General features: G+C 42.8%; 1 protein-coding gene across 2 annotated transcripts in view; it reads right to left on the bottom strand.

Annotated features, from left to right (window-relative positions):
• Positions 1–22,539, bottom strand: part of MTUS2 (microtubule associated scaffold protein 2) — a 283,391-nt gene that overhangs the window by 40,905 nt on the left and 219,947 nt on the right. For both annotated transcript variants that reach the window (XM_040543898.1, XM_040543899.1), the window contains 2 exons: positions 19,102–19,200; positions 13,105–13,313 (listed from right to left, as the gene is read on the bottom strand). In XM_040543898.1, the coding sequence (XP_040399832.1) occupies positions 13,105–13,313; positions 19,102–19,200 (308 nt within the window). The remainder of the gene's footprint in view (positions 1–13,104; positions 13,314–19,101; positions 19,201–22,539) is intronic.

Here is a 22,539-nt window from a genome sequence, read left to right on the forward strand (position 1 = left end):
AGCAATGTCAGCGGCTTCACATGGACCATGGTTTCTCTTACTGGGAAACGAAGATTCCCCACAGTGTTCTGCTGAGAGGAACATGCATACTGATAACAATGAGAATGCAATATATCAGATGTGAGCTTGGGACTTTTTTTTGAGAAGAAAACCTAACTCAGATAATTTTTATAACTCATTTTAAAAATGCATTTTATATATTAATTTCTCTGTCTCCAGCATCTGTGTAGTTATAGCTGTTTTAAAGATGAAATCAAATAAACACTTCTCAAATCATTACTAAAAATCAATCAACCAACCAAGAAACCACCAACAAATGCCATCTTCTGAAATTATTTCTGTTGTGTGTGAAAAGTGGTTGTAGGAAGCAGCATTTGAATCAGATCTCAGGGGAGAGAAAGGCCAGGGAACTCCAGGAGATTGCAGCTGAGAAATTTAGAATTAATTTCTGGAAATGGAGGGCTCGGACCTGAAGGGGAGGTGAGAGGGAGACAGGCTGTGTTTTGGGTATCTGACTCAAAAGCATAGCTACATGCTCTTGGATGGCTGTGAGGACACAAAAAAGAATATCATGTGGATATACTGTCCACTTGAAAGTATAGCTAAAGTAAATGCCAAAGTCTCTGTAACACATCTATTACCATGTGGCTATTTCATGTAGTAAAGGTCCATCCAATCCAGGTCCTGCATCTAGCAGTCATTATTTCCACAAACTTCAGAAGGTGCAAGAACAAGAAGCTCTGCATTAGAGAGTGTGCAGTTCTGCATGGAAATCTCATCTTAATATCTACCTGAAAAAAGCTTCTGACCTTAAAATAGGTACCTCCCCTGCAGTAAACACATCTGGATATTCCTGTTGCCAATAAGCTTTGTAGAACTCAAGGATAGAAAGATGATTTAATCAAATGACACGATCTTTGTATTGCAGGGCATTGTATCTTACACAGTTACCGTTCTGCAGCTGTAGTTGATGAAAGTATCCCTTCTACAAAGGCACCTGGCTGTAAACCACAAACATAAAGATGTGGAGTGGCTTCTAGTTCTCAGAGCCGTTTGTTCCAATAACCAATCACCTCTACAGGCAAAACTACCTGCCTTCCTTCACATGTTGAAGCTTCTGCTTCCAGCCAGAGGTTTCTGTAAACCTCCCTCTGCTGGAGTAAAGAGCCCTCTGGTTTGCAGTAGTACCTTCTTATGAAGACACTTCTGCATGGGATTTAAGTCACTTTGTCTTTTTTCACAGTCAAAATCAATTGTACTCTGCAGTCTCTCACAGCAAAGGATTTTTCCAGCCCTCACAGCTGTCTATCCCTCTTCCCTGTTTCCTCCTCTCTTTTTCATTGTTTCCTGAAGAACTGTGGGCACTGATGCTAAATGTCATACTCTAGTATCAATCTCCATAGTACCGAACATGCAGGTGGTATCACGCTCTTACTTCTGTTTGCTAGGTCTCTCCTTATTCACCCAAAGGTCTTGACCACTTTTCTTGACACTTCCACAGTAGGAGTTCATTTGGTTTGCTCTGACACTAGAAACCCTAATTACTCCTGGAGTTACAGCTTTCCAGTTGACACCCAAGCCACAGTCCAGTAGGCATGACCTGTATTCTGTGTTTGTATTTATTCATTAAATTCTGGTTGCATTACGATGCATTTCATTTAGATGGTCCAAATCCCTCCATACTACTGCCAGGTCCAAATACCCTGTCTGAGCCAGGCTCTCCCTGTAGTTATCCTGTCTCAGGATGATGTGGATGAAGGGATAAAGTCCTGAGTTTTGTTTTGCACAGCGGTGAGTCAGGGTCATACTGAAAGAAAACTCCAGGCAGAGTTGGTTTCAGCCTGGGTTTGCTTTGTCACTCACCAAGAAGGAATCAGTGGGAATGCAAGTATGCCATTTTAATTAATCAAAAGAGTAGCTAGCTTGCAGCCTGTGAGTTGAATACGTGGCTACTTATCTGTTAAAATTTGTAACCACAATCCATGTGGGATGCAATGGGGATACGAAATTGCACCTGCAAAATTAAAGATCAAATCAGTTTCGCTAATAAAGAAAGCGCTCCTTTTCTGATACCATATCTGTATAAAATCTTTTTGAGATGCGGCACATAGTCTTGAAGGACTTAAAGTTAGGAATTGTACTCATAGTCTGCCCAGATTTTCAAGCCTTAGTTTGCATTGAAGCAACCTCACATCTGCCAGGAACTTTCAGCAACAGGGAAAATTCCACTACGCTGCTGCACAGTCCCTGTTGTGCATCAGCACAAAATGTGTCTGCTGATGGATCCACAGAAGAAGACTTATGATATTTACACTCTCACCTCCTGGGACTGCAGCAGTAATTTTGGAGAGACAGAGAATGAAATCAGCAGAAGTTTCTAACTTAGGAATATGCAGCGGTGAGGGAAGACAGTAAATAATTTCTGAAGTCTTTCTGCAAATGACATTTAAAAATACCTTTGAGGGGAGGTGAGAGAAGACAGAACATTTTTTTAATACTTAAACCTAGTAACTTCCAATACTTTGTTTTAACTAAAGACAGGTGAAATTCTGTTTTGCATGCAACAGAAGATATTCTAAGTCCATGGGAAAGAACTTCAAACATTATAAACATAATGCATGGCACCTACACAAATATATGGCGTATACTCAACTGTTCCATATTTATTTTAAAATCAATCACGGTCATGTGTTTATCCACTGCTTTGGGTATGCTATGTTCCTTTATAGTGAATTTACCTGATGTTGTTCAAGAAGCATTTGGACAATGCTTTTAGATAAATGGTTTAACTCTTAGGTTGATCTCAGCACTCAGCCTCCTGTCTTATTTTAACAGTAGTATTCAATCTATGCGATTACACAACATAGCTCTTGTTTATGCCTCTCCAAACAGAATTCTCTATACATACCTTTATATACCGAGGTCCCTTTTCACAGTGTACTAAGCAAACAAAAAAAGGAAGAAATGTAGCTTCTCTTTCCCTGCAGATGAGATCAGAGTGGGATAATAAGAATGATTGTGCAGCCTGCTTGCCCCGGAGGAAGCCATCAGACCAGGGATGCTGCTCAGGACATGTACTGCTGCTTATATCTGCAGCATGCACTGTTCTGTAGGGTACATTGCCAAGGGCAGGCCCACAGTGCGGTGGGACGTCACTGGTCTGGGGTAAATGAAGACAAGCAGTGGAATATCCCTGTCTGTAGGAGGGACGTTGTGCTTCTTGTGCTCTCTTCTACAGCTCATAGTGAGGCAGGCACCACTGCCCCAAGCCCTATCCCCGTGCACTCACTGAAAACTCATGTCTTCCCAGAAAACATTTGAGGCAGCAGAGCAGACTGTAGACGTGTGCCTGCATGCATGCTGGTTGTGTATCTGTGCCCAGCTACACAAACACTTGTCTATCTTTCCACACAGATCCCAGAATAAACTGGGCATGTGCTGATCTCCAAGACTCGGTCATACTGACTGCCCAGTTTTTATTGGGCTATTGCTTATTTAGATGCTAAGCACTTCAGGGCCAGAACATCATCCTTCTACTAGATTTGTTGCCCTCCGCTGGACGCACTCATGTACCTTAGCATCCTTTTTATATTGTGGGCCCAGAACTGCTCACAATATTCAAGGTGAGGCCTCACCAACACTAAATCCAGTGGGAGAATCACCCTTTTGACTGTCTGGCTGTGCTGTGCTCAATGCACCCAAAAATGCGGCTTGCCCCGGGCGCACTGCTGGCTCGTACTGAGCCTGCTGCCACCAGCACCCCCAGGTCCCCTCCTGCTGAGCTGCTCCCCAGCCTCATCCCCCTGCCTGTGCCTGTGCCCGGCACTGCTCCGTTCCAGGTGCAGCATCCACCCCACATTTCCCCTTGTTGAACTTCATGCCGGTGATGATTGCCCAGTGCTCCAAGGTATCCCGATCCCTCTGCGAGGCCCCTCATCCCTCCAGAGAGGGACAGCACCTCCCAGTTTAGTATCGTCAATGAACTTGCTAAGGAAGCTTTCCTCTCCTGCATCATATCATATTATCAGTGATAAAAGGACCAGCCCAAGAAGAGAGCCTTGTGGAGCACGAGTGACTGGCTGCCAGCCAGGTGTAGCCCACTCACCACATCTCTTTGAGCTCTGCCACCCAGCCAGCTCATCACCCAGCGTAGCATGAACCTGTCCATCTCACAGTTGGACAGTCTGTCCAGACAGATGCTGCGAGGGATGGCATTGAAGGCCTTGCTAAAATACAGAAATATTACATTCACTGCCTTCCCTTCATCTCCTGAACATGTAACACTGCTATAGAAGGAGATTAAATAAATAAGGCACGACTTTCCCTTCATGAGCCCATGATGAACCGTGATGGCCAAACACAAATCAAGGCAGATAGCTGGTTTAGCTGATATTTGTTACAGATAATAAATTATTCCTCTTAGTAGGCTGTAAAAACAGTAATATCTCATAAACAAACTGGCTATTTATTACACTGCCCATTATTGCCATTATTATTATGATGCCTATATATGTAATCATTAGACATCTGAATAAATGGAGCCATGCCACTTCAACACGGAGATAATATAAAGCCACCAAACAAAACCTTCTCTGCCACAGGTCTAAAAATACAAGCAGGGACAAGGTAGAGGAGGCAAGGCTGCTGTGCAGCACCCAAGGGCTGGTGAAGGTGTCTACCCAAACCAATCCCTGTAGGGAGCAGAGCCAGACAGAAAGAAAAGGCACAAAGATGATACATATCCACATGTGTATGATGGTGCATGTACCTACCCACATTTTCTTTTTTTCATTGTGTGTAGCTGGTCCCCTGTCTGAGGGCAGGAGACTCGCTAGGGTGCTACGCAGGGCAGCTCCAGGCAAGGCTGCAGCACCAGGCTTAGCTCTCCGGTGGTGCCAGAGGTTGTCCCCTTGGGTGACAGGGACCGGGAAGGTCCCAGAGGGGACCTTGAGAATAAACACTAGCACGTAAATAGGTGTCAGGTAACTTGGTGGTCACTGCTGCTTCTGGGTGAGTAACGTGGTATTTGCTCCCTCTCAAGGTTGACTGTGACCTCCCTTAGGCTTCTGTTGAAAAATTTGGTTTTGAAATTACTTTTGAAAGGTTAATGGGGGCATGGCCTGCCATTTCACAGCGGCTTTACAGGCTGACATTTGGTCCCATCACACACTGAAATGAAAGTGAAATCTTCTGAATACTTGCATAAAACAAGAGCTGTGCTAAAAGGTTTGTCTCTGAAGGGAGGCTCAGATTTTTCACTCCTGAAGAGAGGATGGGACCCCTCCTACCTGAGCAATCTCCTCCATATTGCTCCTAATAAGAGTTATGGATACTTTATCTGCTCTTCTCTAGTGAAAACTTTGTCAAGCCTCACCAAACTCCCTGAAAAGTATCTACTGACATTCAGTTGTTAAATGTTTCTGTATATATGCGAATTTTGCACTTATTGATCTATAACCAATTGGAAAGTCTTTGCTTTGCCACATTCTTACTTGAAATCTTGATACAGTGTCTGTGGAAATCAACCAATAAACCAGCCAAAGGAAATGAAACAAAAAAAAAAAAAAAAAAAAAAAAAACCCACAAACAATAACGTTAATACATTAATGCATTAACGTTAATACATTTCTGACACAAAGTACTGATCCAAAGGTGTGGAAGTCTACAGATGCCAGAATCACTATTGACTATTGTTTTTATTTTTATTTATTTATTTTTATTATGATGAAACAGGAAAAATTCCTTTGGAAGATTTTGGTTTTGACAGCTTGAAGCAACAGCTCCAACAAAGCCTGACCAGCTTCCTACTGGATTGCCTTGGATGGACAACGATGCTTTCAAGGCTTTTCTCTGAAGCATAAGCCTGATAAGCACAAGCACCCCTGGACAACTGATGGAGCTGAGTGGCTGTGGTGCTAAGACCAAGCTGGACAGAGATCCTCATATTGTCCTCAGGCCCAGAAAAAAATAGATAATAGAGCTTCCAAGCTCCCTGTTATGAAACAAAGGCCAAGCCTAAAAAAGAGGTTGGAAAGTGATCAGGTACTGTGACTCATGGTGTCCGTGTAACCTCAGCTGATGGCACAACCATCATTTCTTGCAGACAGGATCCTTGACTGAAAATAGATCCTCCAGTGTGAAGTGGAAAAGCAACTATGAATCTTAGAGAATGAAATTTTGGCTGGCTGTGAAACAGGTATTTAAGATGCATGGGATTTACAACAGAGACACATTTTCACTGACTTCTTTGCTAAACTTAACAACATGAAAACATTGCGATTTGCATTTACCCCTGCTTCCTGCATGAGCAAAGGCTGCATTACCACTGAAGCCTATTACTCACCATTGCTGTTCACATAATTCCTACTGCACCGCTAAATCTCTGAAGCCCACCAGAAGCCAACCACTCTACCTGGAGGCTGTCGTCTTCACAAGATCCACTCCTGACCCTCATTCTGTTCTTTTCCTCTGCATGCAATATAAAATCAAGGCTGTCAAAGACGGTTGTTTACATGGAGATCACTAATATAATCATAATGGAAAATAAGTTCTCCTTTATCTGATGCTTGGCACCCAGCTTAAATGCATTTCTCTTTGAGGACAACATGTAGATAGGCTATTTCATCTTTTATCTTGAAATTCAGAATAGTTATGTATCGCTAACAAAATGCTTCTCCAACCAAGGCATACAAACATAGTCTAATTGTAGGTCATTTCAATATAAGGCTCACTGTTTAAACGCCAATGACCTCTTGTGTTAGAAGCAAAATTGGTTGTACCACATTTAAGCTGCTCAGCAGTTCTTGCCGTTGTTTCCAAGCCAGTAATTTGGGCTAGCATGTCAAGTATTTATCTCAGGCTGAGCTGGAAATTGTTTATTTTCACAACTGTCTCTGAGAGAGAGTTCAAGGAAAAAAATACATATCTTTTGTGCCTGGTGGTGTCACAATGGTAAAAACCTAGCCCTTGTCAGAAGCACTGACTTTCTGGCTTTCAGGGGTAACAATTTCCCAACTTTTGCAAAATATGTTAGAATTTGACCCAAAAATAATCCTTAGAAAAGTGCCACTCCTCTTCTCCCTCACTACTATTACAGTTTGGATGGCTTTCCTCTATTGATCAAGTTCAGTTTTTCCTGGCTCCTGCTGGAGGCTAGAGCAGTCAGAATAACTCAATCTTTTCATTCTGTGTCCCGGGAAAAAAAAATCCATTTGGGACTCACCAAAGTTTAAAAGTTTAGGGATATAAATCAAAAACATTTTATTGTAAGACAAAAAAAAAATACTTTGTTTACTTGGGAGAAAAAAAAAAAATTAGAAAGAAGCTTTGTCTTCATTTAAGGCTTTCCAAACTGATTTTATGTAGAAATGCACAAGATTTGGTATTGAGGGCAGCGAAAAGGTAAGATGCTGTGGGAATAGAAATCTTAAAGAAGATGAATATGCCTCCCCTCCTCATCCCTTGGCTAACCGGATGATGCTCCTGCCCTGATACACAGAGTCTGTAGGAAAATCATTACATCCAAGCTGTCCACCTTCATGCCAGAGCCTGTCCCTCATTTTCTGCTTGCGCAGCACTCGCCGATGCTCAGTGCTTTGCTGCTGGGACTGCAGAGCTGGAGGCTTGCCGCACTGCACCCTCCGGGTCTGCCAGCGAAGCCCCAGGCTCTCCCCTAGCACAGGATCTAAGAGGTGTTTTAATTTCCCCATGACCAGCTGCTAAATGGGGACACCCGGGAACTGCCATCGCATGAGGGCAGTGTGGAGAAAAAAAAATATTTGTGAAGCACTCCAAAAACGGGGTGGGACAACTAAAGGACAGCCTGTGAGGAAAATCATCACTCTGCAGTCAGTACAGAGGGTGGCATGGGTAACGAATGAGTCCTCAGGCTGCATAAGCTGTCGATGTCCCATCCCTGGAGGTGTTCAAGGCCAGGCTGGATGGGGCTTTGGGCAACCTGGTCTGGTGGGAGGTGTCCCTGCCCATGGCAGGGGGTTGGAACTGGGTGGGCTTTAACGTCCCTTCCAACCCAAACTGTTCTGTGATGCTATGATAATGAATGAGAAGGATAAGTAAAGTCAGAAATGAGTACTGATGTACCTATTTGTAGGGCAGGCCCACGGCAGGACTTCTTCCACAATGTGGACTCACTTGCACAAGCTCTTTCATCACCAAAAATGCAGTAATTAGATGATCTCTGCCTCTGAGGCGCACCCCCTCTCCCTGGTCTAGCTAGGTCTCCCTGCTCCAGGCTTGTTCCCTATGGCCAGATGGCTGAGAGAGAGGGCTGGGCAACTGATAAAAGAAGAGGCAAAAACCTGCTGTGCCAACCATGCCCCTAATACCATGGTTTTCTAAGACCCAGTCCTGTGGGGCAAGGAGTAGGAGTGAGTAACTCACCCCTGGAGAAACAGCAGCGGGCTGCAAGAGCAACATCATTTGGAGGGGCAGGAAGGGAGCGCAGCAAGCTCATCTCCCTGACTCAAATTGTGAGGCTGCAGAGCAGGTACAAAGGTTCTGCAGATGAGTTTTAAAATGCTAAAGGCTGATGCTCAAGCAAGCCCAGCTGGAAGCTCATGATACCACCCCACGCACAGGCTCTATCCTCAGGCACCGCAGTCTCAGAGGGTCCATTTAGATAAGACATGAAATGCTACTATCCTGTCACTGCATAGAGCTTTTCACTAGTGGACATAAGTGTCCTGGGGCAGGTGGAGCTGGGGACAGACCAGAAGTATTGCTTGCCCACTTCCTAGCCAAGCCAGCAGCAAGCCTTAGACTACTGTGGATATCCTATACTGCTCCAGGACAGCATGGTCTGCTCGCTTTGTCCCCTGCAAAACAGAAGGAAAAAAAGTGCAGGGAAGCTCTTGGCTTCTCCCTCTGCCCTCAGTGGCTTTTACACAGCCACTGCTATGACAACTGGTACAGATTTTGTTTTTTGGGGTAGAAGAATGTATTTCCTTGGGAAGCGATGGGATAGTTACATGACACTGGTTGGTGTATTGCCTACTCACAGGACAGAAACATCACTCTTAAAAATACACACACACACATATTTGAATGGGCAAAAAAGTTTTCCTTGTCCTTCCTAGGACCAGTGTCCTAGTGTACCAGAGATATGAAATTGTGTTTTGTTGTTGTTGTTGTTTTCCCCACCTGTTTATGTCCAGAAGGAGTTACCCTCCGGAATTTGTCACTTTGGGCTACTCTCCTTTAGGTGGCACTGTTACCACTTCCAAGAGGGACTACTGCTGGCCATGCCGCTGAACAGGGCTGAAGCTGGGTCAGGACCATCACTATCACTGGGATGATAACGAGCCAGAGCAGGTCAGGAGTGACCCAAGTCAGCAGGGCTGCTCATGATACTTGCTCTGAAGAGTTTTCATGGTATCACTTCGGTTCCCACCAGCCAGTTTTCACTTTGGAGTATCTCTCATTGCATAAACTCAGCGTACACCTCTTCAGATTAAGTTTGTAGTGGTTCTCAAAGTCAACAGGAGTTATGTGTGCATATCTGAGGGCCTGAACTAATTATTCTTCTAATTAAGTAATAGTTAAAAACAGCTGTCCACAGGCACTGCAATAATTACTTTTCAGAGATAGCTGAATGCCTGTGTCAGAACCACTGCTTTCATTTTTTGTCCAACGCCTGAGTCACCATCTGCTTTGATTGCTCAGGCTTTTCCCCAGAATAGCAAATTGGTCTAGCTGACATTTAATGGATCTGTATGAAGTTCTGCTACACGCTGTGCACTCCTTGATGCCCATTAAATTAATCTTGCCTGTTAAATTTTCAACTGAGAAGGAGAGATGGACAGAATACAATTCAGCATGGTCTGGAATAGCCAGAAAACAAATCCAACAAAACCGAGACAAAATGGTCAGGCAACCTTGAGGTTGCTACAGTAAGTGCTGAAAATTGGAAAGTGCTCAAAGAAACTGTCAGTGTGGACCAACACTCTTTACTACAAACTGACACTCTTTCTCCCACAGCTAAAGGTGGACTTTGCAGGCACTTGGGGGCAAACTGTGGTGGGACCAGTAAGAGCAGATGAAATCCTGCATTAAAGTCTGTGCAAGGATCCTTGCTCACATCTGGAGGACTGTGCAAGAACCACCTCTGTGCATGGGCACAGCTCAGTCCCTCTGACTGCACTGGGGGGCTGACATCGAGAAGTCTTTTAAAGAGCATTGATGTTTCTGCCAGCTTTGGAGAGAGAACAGAAATAGTGTAAGCAAGACAAGATTATCATGGGCATGGGGACACTCCTACCTGTAGGCAAAACACCAGTCCTTGGGTGGGCTGTTAAGACTTAGTCCAGTCCTCACAGCCTGGGAGAGCATTTTCCATCAGAAATTAATCTCCAATACAGAGAAGAACCTCTGTTTCAGACATTATTTTGGTGTGGTGCAAGGAGACAGAGACATACCAAGATCAGGCTATAGGTGCCTATCAGCCCAAGGAGGTTCCCTAGCACTGAACTAGGATTGGGCCCCCTGTTTGCTTAGCAGAACAGAACTGTCACTTGGACAAACCAAACCCAGACTTCTCTGGAGTAAGGCCCCACCTCATTCCTGAATGCATATTATCCCCTTGCCAAACTGCAGTCCTACTCAGACCTCAATCATTCTGCCTGCAGGCTTCTCAGAAACAAACACACACAATTTTTATTATTTTCATAATGGAAAAAAGTTTCTTTTTCCATGCTGCCCTAACTCAAAGCCAGACAAAGAGATTTTGTTCAAGTTTTCAGACAATAATGCCATCTCAGAAAGTGTCCACAGATCATATTTTCGAATGCCACTCACAGACTTGGAAGTCTGTGTCTATGTTGCAAGGCAATGGACTGTGCAGTTATGCAATTACTTGAGTAGTCCCAGATCACCCCAATAGAACTACACTCTCAAGCACTGAAATGAAAGCAGCAGCAGCAGCCTTTAGGCTTCCCTGGAGCTCTCAAATGAGACAGGCAAGTACCTCAGTTATGAATTCAGAACTTTGGTGCTGCAAATAGCCTTCTGGAAGTGCCCACTTACCTCCGTTCCCTAAAAATGAAGCCTAAGGCACCTGTCCTCCTAATGTGGGTACCACACCTGAGTGCCTAAAGATAATAACCATTGGGATTGTGTGTGCTCATCATCCGTGGAAGCTGGGGTGTCTTTGACTGGGAGGGGTCCATGTTACACAGCTCCCAGCAGCCAGGGCAGCTCCTCTGGGGCTGGGTCGGGTGCCCTGCACTGCACTGGACAGTGATGTGCAGATGTATATATAAACCATAGATATACCCCTTATATATAATCCAGGATGGCCAGGCAAGCCCAAAAGGGACTGATGTGTGGGCTGAACAAGTAAGCAAGTCCAATAGTAGATTTGAAAAAAAAATCTACATCTCATTCTGCTTAAGCCTGAAGGTGCTTATTTTTCACAGGTATCTTTTTTTTTTTATTATGTTTTTAAACCTCCAAGTCCCCCTCAGAGACTGCTCTTCACAGTAATACTGCATTCAGAGCAGTATTACTGTGAAGCCCCAGCTGGCCTGGTTCTGATAGTGCAGAGGAACTGGGGAGATGAGGCACAGCTATGTCTGGCCAGGACTTGGAGAGGACTCTATTAAATGAAGTCCCCTGACACATTCACTTGAAGAGGCATTCTCAGGACAGATCTAACACACTCCAATAGGATGAGTCTCAAAACTCAGCTGCAGCAGCTGTTCTCATTTAAAACATATCCAGAGGAGACGAAAGAGATATGCCCAAACTTTCAGAATTCCTTCAGCAAATTGTGAATGATGCATGAGATGAAAAATCCCTCCCCAGTGGACAACGCACAGACAAAACCGTGCAGACACTGCTGTGTCCTTTTTATTTATTTATTTATTTATTTATTTATTTATTTCCCTCTGCTTTAATCAAGGACACTCCACAGTCAGCTAGAAAAAAAAAAAAAAAAAAAAGAAAAGAAAAGGCTCTACAAATGGCCATCGGGCCCAGAAATGCCAAGACTAAAGAAAAATAGAGGGGAAAAAATCCCTTGGGAAGGTATGTAAAATATTGAGAACTTTTAAAAAGTTCTCTGTTTTTTCAGTTCAGTCAAGCTCCCCCCAGCAAGATCAGCTCCTACTTAGGGAAAAGCGTGAACCATGGTATTTGTTTGAAGGTAACATTTCCCACTAATATAATACAAAACAAAACAAAAACAAAACTGAATAAAGTGTTTCAGAATTTGTGAAGACTGAAGCTCAGTTCTGTTCTTCTTTTTTTTTTTTTTTTTTTTTTTCCCCTTATTTAATATTGGAAGTTTACTCGTCTCTTCCAAAAGTAGACGAAGAGTCAATCAAGGACATTATCAAAACCTCGAGTCCTACTGCTGGTGATTATTTGCCAGCTGGACAGCTGCTTAACCTGAGATGGTACCAAATAGATGGGCATCAGGTGAACCAGGTCTGGACTGAAACAAATAATTCCCTCATGGTCACTGTGGTCATCTGTCAAACTTCACTCATTCTTTCTTGGATTTAGTGAACAAATAAGCTTCTCTAGTTATTGACAACATTTTCTTTATGTTCTCTATACCCGTTAAATGTAGTCTCCTAAATACTGAAGTAATGTTACTCCTACTTTGGAAACTGCACCTTTGTAACAGTGACCATTCTGCCTGATCTGTGGTGAGCAGGAACAGTAGATAAGTATTGTGAGAAAGCAGATCTTTTCCTTCATCCATCACTTTTTGTTGACTAAATGCATGGGTTATTTTTACATTTGTTTGCAAGTGTATCTCCGTTATATCCCCTATTCCTGCTATAAATTAGGGACTGGGACTTTTACATTTCTACATCTGCTTCGTCCATAAAAACATCCTGAAAGTCCTTCATGCTTGTAACAAAGGCTTCAGTTGCAATTCTTTCTCTTCCAGGTTCCTGAACTGTAATTCTTAAATACATGGTATCAAATGTATTCCCCTTCTCATAGTAACAATTGCAAAGAAATTACAGGCTTTGCTTCCAAGAACAGGATTTCAATGACTATGAAATACATTTGGGCAAGTGACTGATGTAAAGGCAAAGTACCTTTCCAGTGTTAAAAAGTACCCATTGCACCTACCTGCCTGAAAAAGTGCTGTGTTGTTATCGCAAAGACATCAAACCCACAGCTGGCCCTTTTAAGCTCATCTCGAATGTTGCTTAATTGCCGGGACTGCTCATCGCACTTTTCCTTCAGTCTCTGGATGAACTGCTTTTCAGCATCTCGGCTCTCTCCTGGTTTGGGGGAGCATCCGTTCTTTGGGGTGGTTGACCTTTGCTTGGGATGTCCTGCAAAAGAGAGAAGAAAGGATCCTCGCGATCAGTTACCTTATATGTATGGACATAATCTTTATGTGTATCTAAAGCCTTTGGGAATCAGTCCTATAAAATAAAAACATCTGTAGCATTCATGCAGATGTGTAATAACTTTCTAAAAAAGCAAGAGCACAGCGAAATATGTTTCCCTAGAGGCTAAAGCTCGAAGATTTGTAGGAGTCATTTCAACTCAGGATATGAGCCTTAAGGTCTGCTAGGAGTTGAGGAGAGTTCTCCTCATTGTGTGTTACTGAGAACTGAGGTTGTTAGAGTTGGGATTCAGCTCACCCATGTTAGACAACTGCAGAAGCTGAGGCTTGCCTCTTGATGTGTGATGCCTGATTCTCCTCAAAGTCAATGCCAGAAAAGTGCACCTGCAGGTTGAGATTCACCTCATCCTACTGTGGATGTGGGAAACACTCAGATGACCTTCACGCTTTACACATGGTTTCTTTGGCCACCTGAACTCCAAGCGTGGTGACTTCGCAGAACTGTCACTGCCCTGTGGAACCAGCCTTTGCAGTTTTCAGCTGGTCAACACATCTCTGTCTTTTGCTGCTCCATCCTCTTTGAAGCCAGGCACAGCATCCTCAGCAGAGATATATGTTATATCCCCACTGAAACAAACAGCAGAGAACCCACAGCAACTACTACATTTGTTTGCTCACTGGTTGTGTAATCAGCTCTGCACTGACTCACCATCCATGAGGGCCAAACCCACTGATTCTTACCAGAGCCCTTGGTGCTAGAAAGAAGACCACGAAATAACTGTATTTGAGGTGGTCTGTATATGGGAAAGTGAATCCGGTAGCAAGAAAGAAGATATGTTCTGACCTCACATAGGAATAGGCTGCCCCAAGAAGGTGCTAAAGTGAGCTTTGTTTCTCCTTTCTGTCTCTGGTGTAAGCTAGAGCAATAAAGAGGTCTGTGTGAAATTTTACCAGCAGTTGGCAGCTCAATAAGGACACTGACTATCTTATACCAGAAGGCTGTACTCCTTTTAGCAAAATCAGAGCAGTCAAGGCAGCATGAGCTGAATTCGTACATTTTTGCATATCCATATTTGTCAGCAAATTCTGGGTGCAGCCACTGTTTCTGTACCAAGTTATGGGTATGTTACACTACAGGCAGAGAAAATAAAACCTAGAGTATGGTCACATCCTCTCTTTCTGGACATGTCTACACTCAGAATGTAGCAGAATTACATTTTCTTTTGCTACCACACTTGGAATTGCTAGGGAAGATGACTAATTGAACAAAACCCCATAAAACCTTCACTTAGTGTAGCTGTCTTCATGGAGACACCAAGTGGCGGTAGGGATCACAGCACTGTGTGTGCTTGCTCTTGATAAGCTGCTATAGGAAAGTGATATTTTTATCCTAAGTTCATATCCTGCTTGAGACAACTATCTATTTCTCTGGAGGTTAATACCTGGTTACAAGGATGAAGCAAAAAAGGGGCTGTGCTCTGGTGGCATCAGGTTGCTCAAGCCGTTACTTAGCCATTGTATTTTGTCTTAACTTTCTGAGAAGCCTCCCCTGAAAACATTTAGGGTCAGCTGGGCAACACCTTTGCACAGCTTACTCAGTCTTCTTACTACTCTCAGTTTCACATCAGCTGATGCTTTTTAACTCTTTCCTGAATACTGTTCAGAAATCTCTGGTTCTCTTCCTTGGTTTCTCCCACTAGTCTCAAGCTTTTAACCCAGGAGCTAGAGTCAGTAAGAAAAAGTGAGAAAATAGAGTCAGACACCTTGTTTCCAGGTGTTATTAGAGATGATGGGCACTGGCCTGAATACAGACAGAAGCTGAAAAATTCTGTGTTAGCAGGAAGGGTTAAGTATTCAAGAATCTGAGAAAAGGTGTCTTGTAGTTTTATGTATACAGTTCCTGAAAAATAATACAGAAAAACATTATCTCCAATCAGCCCTCAACAATGAATGTAACAGGGGACAGTATTTTGCTATGGAGACTAACTACCCCTTTCCTAAAACAAAAATAAAAAGTTCTCCCACAGGGAAGCAGCTGGTGATATGAGTTTGAGCCAATTTGTAAAGAAATACATTGGTTCATGAGTAATTTCACAGATATGCTTTAGATATTTTAGATCTTTAAGACTGTGGCCTGGGTGTGCAAATGGATCCTTAGAGCAGTCTTACAAGGTCAGGCAGGAAAGCAGTACTACTTTGTCAGAGCAATGCCCCAGGGGTGTATTCCTACCATTTCAGATCCGTTCCCAGCTTACATGGAGCCAGTGGGAGCATATCCTCCAACCTGCTCAACTATGTTCTTGCTCCAGGCTAAACTTACAGGGAGCCAGCCCCAGCAGAGATGCTCCCTCATGTCTTCAAGTATCTCATGCTGCTACTGCAAAGAGACACAACTACAAAACAGACTTTAAAACTCTTTGTGCCCATGACCCATATTTGCAAAGAGGAATACCAGGTTTTGCAAGATGTCAAGATTAACTTTGTGATGTTGCAAGACCCAAATAATACAATAGAGGATGTCAAAGAGGACTTTCTGGCATTAAGAACCAGCAATGTCATTGCCCTCTATCTATTTTCATGTCAATTTAAGCCTTTACACTCTTTCTTTATCTTTCTTTCTCCCTTTCTCCCTTTCTCCCTTTCTCTCTCTCTCTCTTTCTCTTTCTCTCTCTTTCTCTCTCTCTTTCTTTCTCTATTTCTCTCTCTCCTTCTTTCTCTATCTCTCTCTCCCTTCCTTCCCTTCCTTCCCTTCCTTCCCTTCCTTCCCTTCCTTCCCCTCTTCCTCTCTTCCTCTCTTCCTCTCTTTCTTTCTCTCTTTCCAAGAATGATATTTTCTTACAGATTCTTTCTTTCATTTTGGGCTTTCATTAGGGGCTGTCTATTTCATAAAGGGGCTCTTAACTGGACCGTAGGTATTATCACAAAATAAGCCATTTGTAAAAACAGCTGTGAATACCTGTCTTTTTAGTATAAAAATCTCTGTTTGTTTATGCAGCATTGTGATGTTGCAAGAGAAGCCACAGATAGAAGTGTAGGAGGAAGCCCTTGAAATCAGCCCTGTTTTAATTAAAACAGGAACACAACAATGGGATAAAACCTATTGTTTTATTTTATATCTTTCTAGCTTTCCCGTTCAGTGGAAGATTTTAAGTGCGTATCTCCATGTTGTCCTTGTCAGTATTATAAGCTGTCCTTTTAAATTAAACTGTGATATTCTCCTTAGGGATAAATCTGAATTTCTCAGTTCATTTGGGCCTGAAAAGCAGCTTACTAAGCTTATTTTACCACTGATGTTTCTCTTCTCTTGCTCTGCACAAAACAGGGTGTATGTTAATGATGCCGGCCCTGATCCTGAATGTCCTTTGTGCTGATGGTGGGACCAGGGGAGCAGATCCACTGTTCGTTAAAATAACTGAATGCCTTTGATCTGCTTCAAAACTTCCAGGTCTTTTTTATTTACCTGAGCATTTGAACTAAGGTGCCATAACAGGTAGACAGTCATAATTAACTCAGTCCATGAGGACTTACGTGGGGCATGCAATTTATTTGCCTCTCAATTGTCCAACTTTCAACATTTTGCTAAGGAAAGTGAGGACATTGCTTTGAGAGTACTGATGACATGTAATCTGTAGAGTGACAGATATCAGACTAGATGTCACATTCCTCCAACGGAGTGGAGGGAGAGCATCTGCATCTATGTACACTTGTGTCCATACACAGATCTCAGGAATGGTATTGAATCAATAGATAAACTTAAGATCCTTTCAAGACTGCATTTCAAAACTTCTTTGCTAGTCTTTAGGAGTATTGATCCAAATTCTAAAGATTAGATCCAAGGCTAAAAAAAAAATCATATTCAATCCTCCTGGAACAGTGTTAGTATGACAACCAGAAACAGATCAGGAATTGCAAATGGACAGGCCAATAACAGGGAAAACAATCTAGAAATGGCACTCAGAAATATTAGAACCTGTTTCAAGGCCACTTATAGCTGTGCTGGAGATGCCTGTGGAAGCCATTCCTGCCACGAAATATAAATGCTGCATGGATTAGTGACCCTGGTGGGACAAAGGCTGTGATACTGTCCCTTAGTCCCTGCTACACTTGCTCCTTGTCCTGTTTAATGGTTTCTTTGACTATTTTGTGAAATTGTTGAATAGGTGAAAAGATTCTCTTTCTTTATTGTTTTGTTATTGCTGTTATTTCAAAGAATGCTCAAGGCTACTCTAAAGAAAATAAATGAACATGAGGTTTATTTTTTTGTTTGATCCTTACAGTGCTAAACAATTTTAGGCCAGAATTTCAGACAACCAAACTTACAAAATCCTAAATGAACCTGACGGAGAGAGGGTAGGTACTCAACCTCCCAGGTACCCAACTACCGTGAAAGTTTAATTTCAAGTTTTGATGCAACATGAATTGGAATTGCCAAGTCGTAAGCCTTGAAAATCAGCCAACCAATGGAAATTTCAGCTTCTTTAAAACCCAGCAAATCCACCATACAAATATGCCCGTGTTTCATTTTGCTTTCTAATTCTAGTGGAAGCAAACCAGCATGCTTCTGTAGCATGCTTCTACAACCACAATCAGTGCTGGTTCTTAAACTGGACTCCCACTGTTATAAACATTGGTGAGCTGCTAGTCTGGCATTCTCTGCAGTAATTTTTTCTTTGGGTCTCTCTTAGTGACCTCACCAGATCCAAAATAGTCTGAAAATTATACGATTCAGAGGACAGCGTTAAGTTCACCTTTCTACCCTAGCATCTGAGGAAGGAGAATTCTGAGTCTTGTTGGTGTCTAGGAAGGTTAAATTTAAGTTTCCATTTTTATTTTGTTGGTTGGGAAGTAGAATAGGCACTGAGTTCAGTAAAAATGAAGAGACTTGATGCAAATTACAGGAGCTGAAGAGCTGCTTTAGATGTTTTATTCTTCACTGTCAAATGGAGAAACATGGAGTTCTACTCCCCATATTTATTACTCAGGTATCACACTGTTGCATATATGACATTTAAATTATTTAAGTAGAGTCTGAAAAATGATGCAGCATATTAGAAGACAGCAAGCACAACAAAATCAGTGGGACTATTCACATTCATTTCAGAAACATTTAAAATCAGTCAAAAGGCCAGCCTTACAAAAGTCTTCAGGTCCCTTATATATTTCTTACTGTGCACTAGTTGACATAAATAGAAATAAGTTCTCTTTATTTTAGTACCTAAACAATGACATAATGGCATTCTTTACAAATACTATAACCACGTGCTTGCATCTAATATTAAGGGGGAAATTGACAACACCTCAATAGCAATGTGAAGCTCATTTCTACAGATGATCTCTTTTCTAACTATGCATGGAAGTAATGCAGGAAATATATTGCTTCTGCACAACAGTGACAGTAGATTCTCAGAAAAAAACTATCATTTTAAGTAATTGTTTGAGGTGTCTTTTGTTTCACTATATCTGTTCTCTTTTTAAATAAGAAAATTATAGCGGTCCAAGAAATGTTCCTATGCCCTTAAACATATAATAGCAACAACTCTTTGTTTTGAAAGAGAGATGATTGCAAGGTGGTAACAAAGAAAACATAAAGCTATTCAGCTCATGCATTGCTATGAAAAAGCCTGCTGTACCCACAGCCAGCTCAATGAACCTTGGATATAATCAATCTTCGCTCAACAATAGTAGGTCCCAGATTTCAGTGTATTAACTAGAGATGCAAAGTCGGCAACTTTAAATCTTCCCTGAAAGAGTGCTTTTGGGTTCATAAATACCTGGTGAATGGAGCTTGGTGGCTGTTACTGCTGATCTCTTAGGGGATGAGACAGCTGGTCTGCTAGCATCCTGATCTTTTTGTACTTCTTTCTTCACACCTGTTTCAGAAAAATAATAATATATAAAGGTAGAAAGAAACCCATTTTATAATTCTATTTGTAATTGCAGAGAACTACATCACTAAGATACATATCAGGATGGCAAAATACAAATATTTCACCAGAACACATACTGGCATTTGCACAGAGAGAATGATGCTACACAGTACTCCTGTGTTGGATGCCAACTTGTCATTTCTGCAAGCATGACTGTTTGCATGTGGCTGAGCTGACTTGCGCAGCAATAGGGAAGGGCAAAAGAAAGCCTTACACACTAATTTTGTTCTTTGGCCATCTGCACAGTGGCCATTAAGGCACAAACAGCTACACAGGTAGCCCATACTAGCTGTTCTGGGCTCCATGTCCTGTCTCTACCCTGCTGTGCATCCTCAGCCATTCTGGGCTGGAAGAGAAGCTGAGTAGGACTGTGCAAAGCTGACTTAAGTCACCTGCCTCTTCTGCAGGGCACTGCAACTTTTTCCCTAGAGATCACCCTTCCCAGTTAGAAAGTGCCTTTCATAGTGATTGGCTTTACCAAGAAGATCTCATACAGTCAAGAGATGAGCTTCTGCAGAGCTAGAAGCAGGCAGGAGGTGTCAGGGCTCTGCTGGATGCGGTGCCCCAGGCAGGAGAGTCGATGTCTGCAGAGGAACAGAGAGGTGCAACACACCCAGTGCACAAACCTAAAACACGCTGTGCCAATGCAGGACACAGCGGGACCACACCATTGCCTTGCTGTCCACAAGGCTGAGGCAGCACCTGGTCTGTGCTCGCCTGTGACCCAGGCATGTGCCAGGCTGCCTCCCCTCCTTCTTCTCCTCTCTGTGACTCTCCAGACTACTTCTTACCTCTGCCTTTCTCCTTTCTCCTGCAGCTACTCATCCTTCCCACTGACAACATGATGCCCCAGGGCTCTCTTGGGTTCTGATCTTTAGAAACTTTGTGCTAGCTTTTTCCTTTGCTTTTGCAGTGGGAGATTCCTTGGTTACAGGCTCAGGATGGTCTGCTGGTTGTTCAAGCTCTGCAGTCAGAGCAGCCACACAAACTCAGCTTGCCCTTTCTGCCCACACAACTGCCACAAAAGTAGCTGTGGGGACTATGCTGAGTGTGTGAACACAAAAACCCTGCCCTGTGATAGTCACAGCCACAGGATTTCAAGCAGAAAACACTCCCAAGGAATTAAGATTGAACAACAAGAAGAAGCTAATCCCTGAGACATCAATGTATTTTCCTGTTTGGTTTCCTTTTTAACAGTTAGTGTTTGTTGGGGGTTGCATAGTTTGCAGGACTGTGTGGCAGCCCCTGGTTTCAGAGGAAAAGCGAAGAGATTTCTCATAAAGGAAAAACAATGTTTGCCTTATTAGCTTTCACATCTCTCACGAGTACATTCGCAGAAGTCTTGCAGGAAAATGACCCACAGAAGCTGAAGTATCTGAAGCAGGAAAACAAAACCATATTTTTTTTATGCTACCTAAAGACAGCATCAGTCCAAAAACTAACAGTGTCTTCCATTTTGCTCAATGCAAATGTGCTCTGGTTATTTCAACAGTGGAGAAAAGTGGTAATTTTATATGGGTAAAAAAAAAAAGTGGTAATTCTATATGTTCATAACTTTCAGGGACACTTACTGGATGACTAGCTTTCCCCCTGGTCACAACTGCAGTATCAGGCTTATCTTTGATGCCTCGGTCGCCCTTCCACCTCTGCCTGGGTCAGGACTTGCAAGCAGCGAGCTGCAGATGCAGCATTCGCCACGCACCACAAGCCGTGGTTCATGTTTTCTAGCACTGTCTCAGCATTTGCTTGTGGAGCATGCCTGGGAAGAGCATGGGTACACAAACAAGCCCTGAGTCCAACTGTATTTTCAAGAGGATGGCACAGGAGGAGGTCTAACACCCTCTCTGACTCCCTCCCACCCTTCACAGGAAAATCACCCCATCAGTCATCACTAGCTGGTAAAGACTGAACTCTTCATAGTTTGGTCCATCTCCGTTTTCTTTGCTGTTTGTAAATTGGAGATGTTGAGGCTGCGATTCTTGTTTATGATAAATACTTTCTGCAGCGAAGTGACTGAGGACATAAATTTCCCGCATCTGCCACCTGCTACACCGCACTTTACTACAGAGCAGGACATAAAACAAGTTTATGGTGCCATGTCATTACTAAGGACTGAGTGAAAGCAACCTGAGATGGGAGTTGTGAGACAAAAACAGAGCTTGTTTTATATGATATAGTTTATAAGGTTACAGATTTGAGCATTACTTTTTCCATGGCAGTCAGGTCTTGGTTTTAATGTGGTTTTCAGAATAAGAATACAGTGTGTAAATGGGCCATGCACCAAGCTCCTCTGTAAATTTTTCTACAGCAAATATCGAGCACGTACAGTGGTAGAATCATAGGGGAAGTATGTTTTCCTTTTGCTTTCAGCAGTAACAAGGGGCATACAAATACTTAACTACTTTTGGTTTTGAGAAGTTTTGAATGAGGAACACCTGGGGAATTAGTTCAGGCTCTTAACCTTAATCACAAAGCAAGGAGCAACAATTCCCCAATTAGAGCTCAGGTGAAAACAAAACAAAACAAAACAAAACAAAACAGAGAAAAGCAGCAAAAAAAGCCCTGAGAGCTCCATCACTCTGCAGAGGGTGAAGTGAGGTCTGTGGATTGCAGCCAGAGCCATGCATGGATGGTGGTGCCCGTCAGGGGCTGCTGCACAGGAGAGATCAGCAGAGTGAGCCTCAAGCAGGTTGCAACAAAGAGGCAAGTAGGTATCTTGGCAAGGATGGGAGAGAAGGATTAATAACAAAGGGAGTAAATGGAGATAACTGCCCTCCATTAGTTTGTAAGGTTATTTGGGTTCTCCTTCCCAAGCTGAAGCATCCTGGTGGCTGCTCTGTGGCCCTCCTTAGGAGGGAGGGATTTAGGAAGTGTGCAGAAGGCAAAAGACAGGATAGTCCCCAGGAACAAACTGCTACTGCTCTGCTAAACTCACCACCCATGAGCAAATCTTAAGAAAAGAGATGTCCTTGGCATCAGACTTCAGATAAAATTTGTGCTGAAAGTTTTCCTAAAAATGTTTTTTTTTTTTTTTCTTTGTAACAACTGTTAGCTTGTTAAAAGAGAAACATTCAGAAACCCTGTTGACTTCAAGAGAAGTTCCTGCAGGGAAGATTAATTTCTAAATGATGAGAGTTTGGGTTCAGAATTTTTCATTTCCCAGAAATCTGGAATTTCAAGTCTAAAATAGTCTGTCCAAATGCTTAAAAAAAGAGAGCAACTTAGGATACAAGACAAACATTTCGGTCATTACAATGGGCTTGAATGCGTGGAAAGCCTTAA

This window comes from Cygnus olor, chromosome 1 (genome assembly GCF_009769625.2).
Source record: "Cygnus olor isolate bCygOlo1 chromosome 1, bCygOlo1.pri.v2, whole genome shotgun sequence".
NCBI classification, from domain to species: domain Eukaryota; kingdom Metazoa; phylum Chordata; class Aves; order Anseriformes; family Anatidae; genus Cygnus; species Cygnus olor.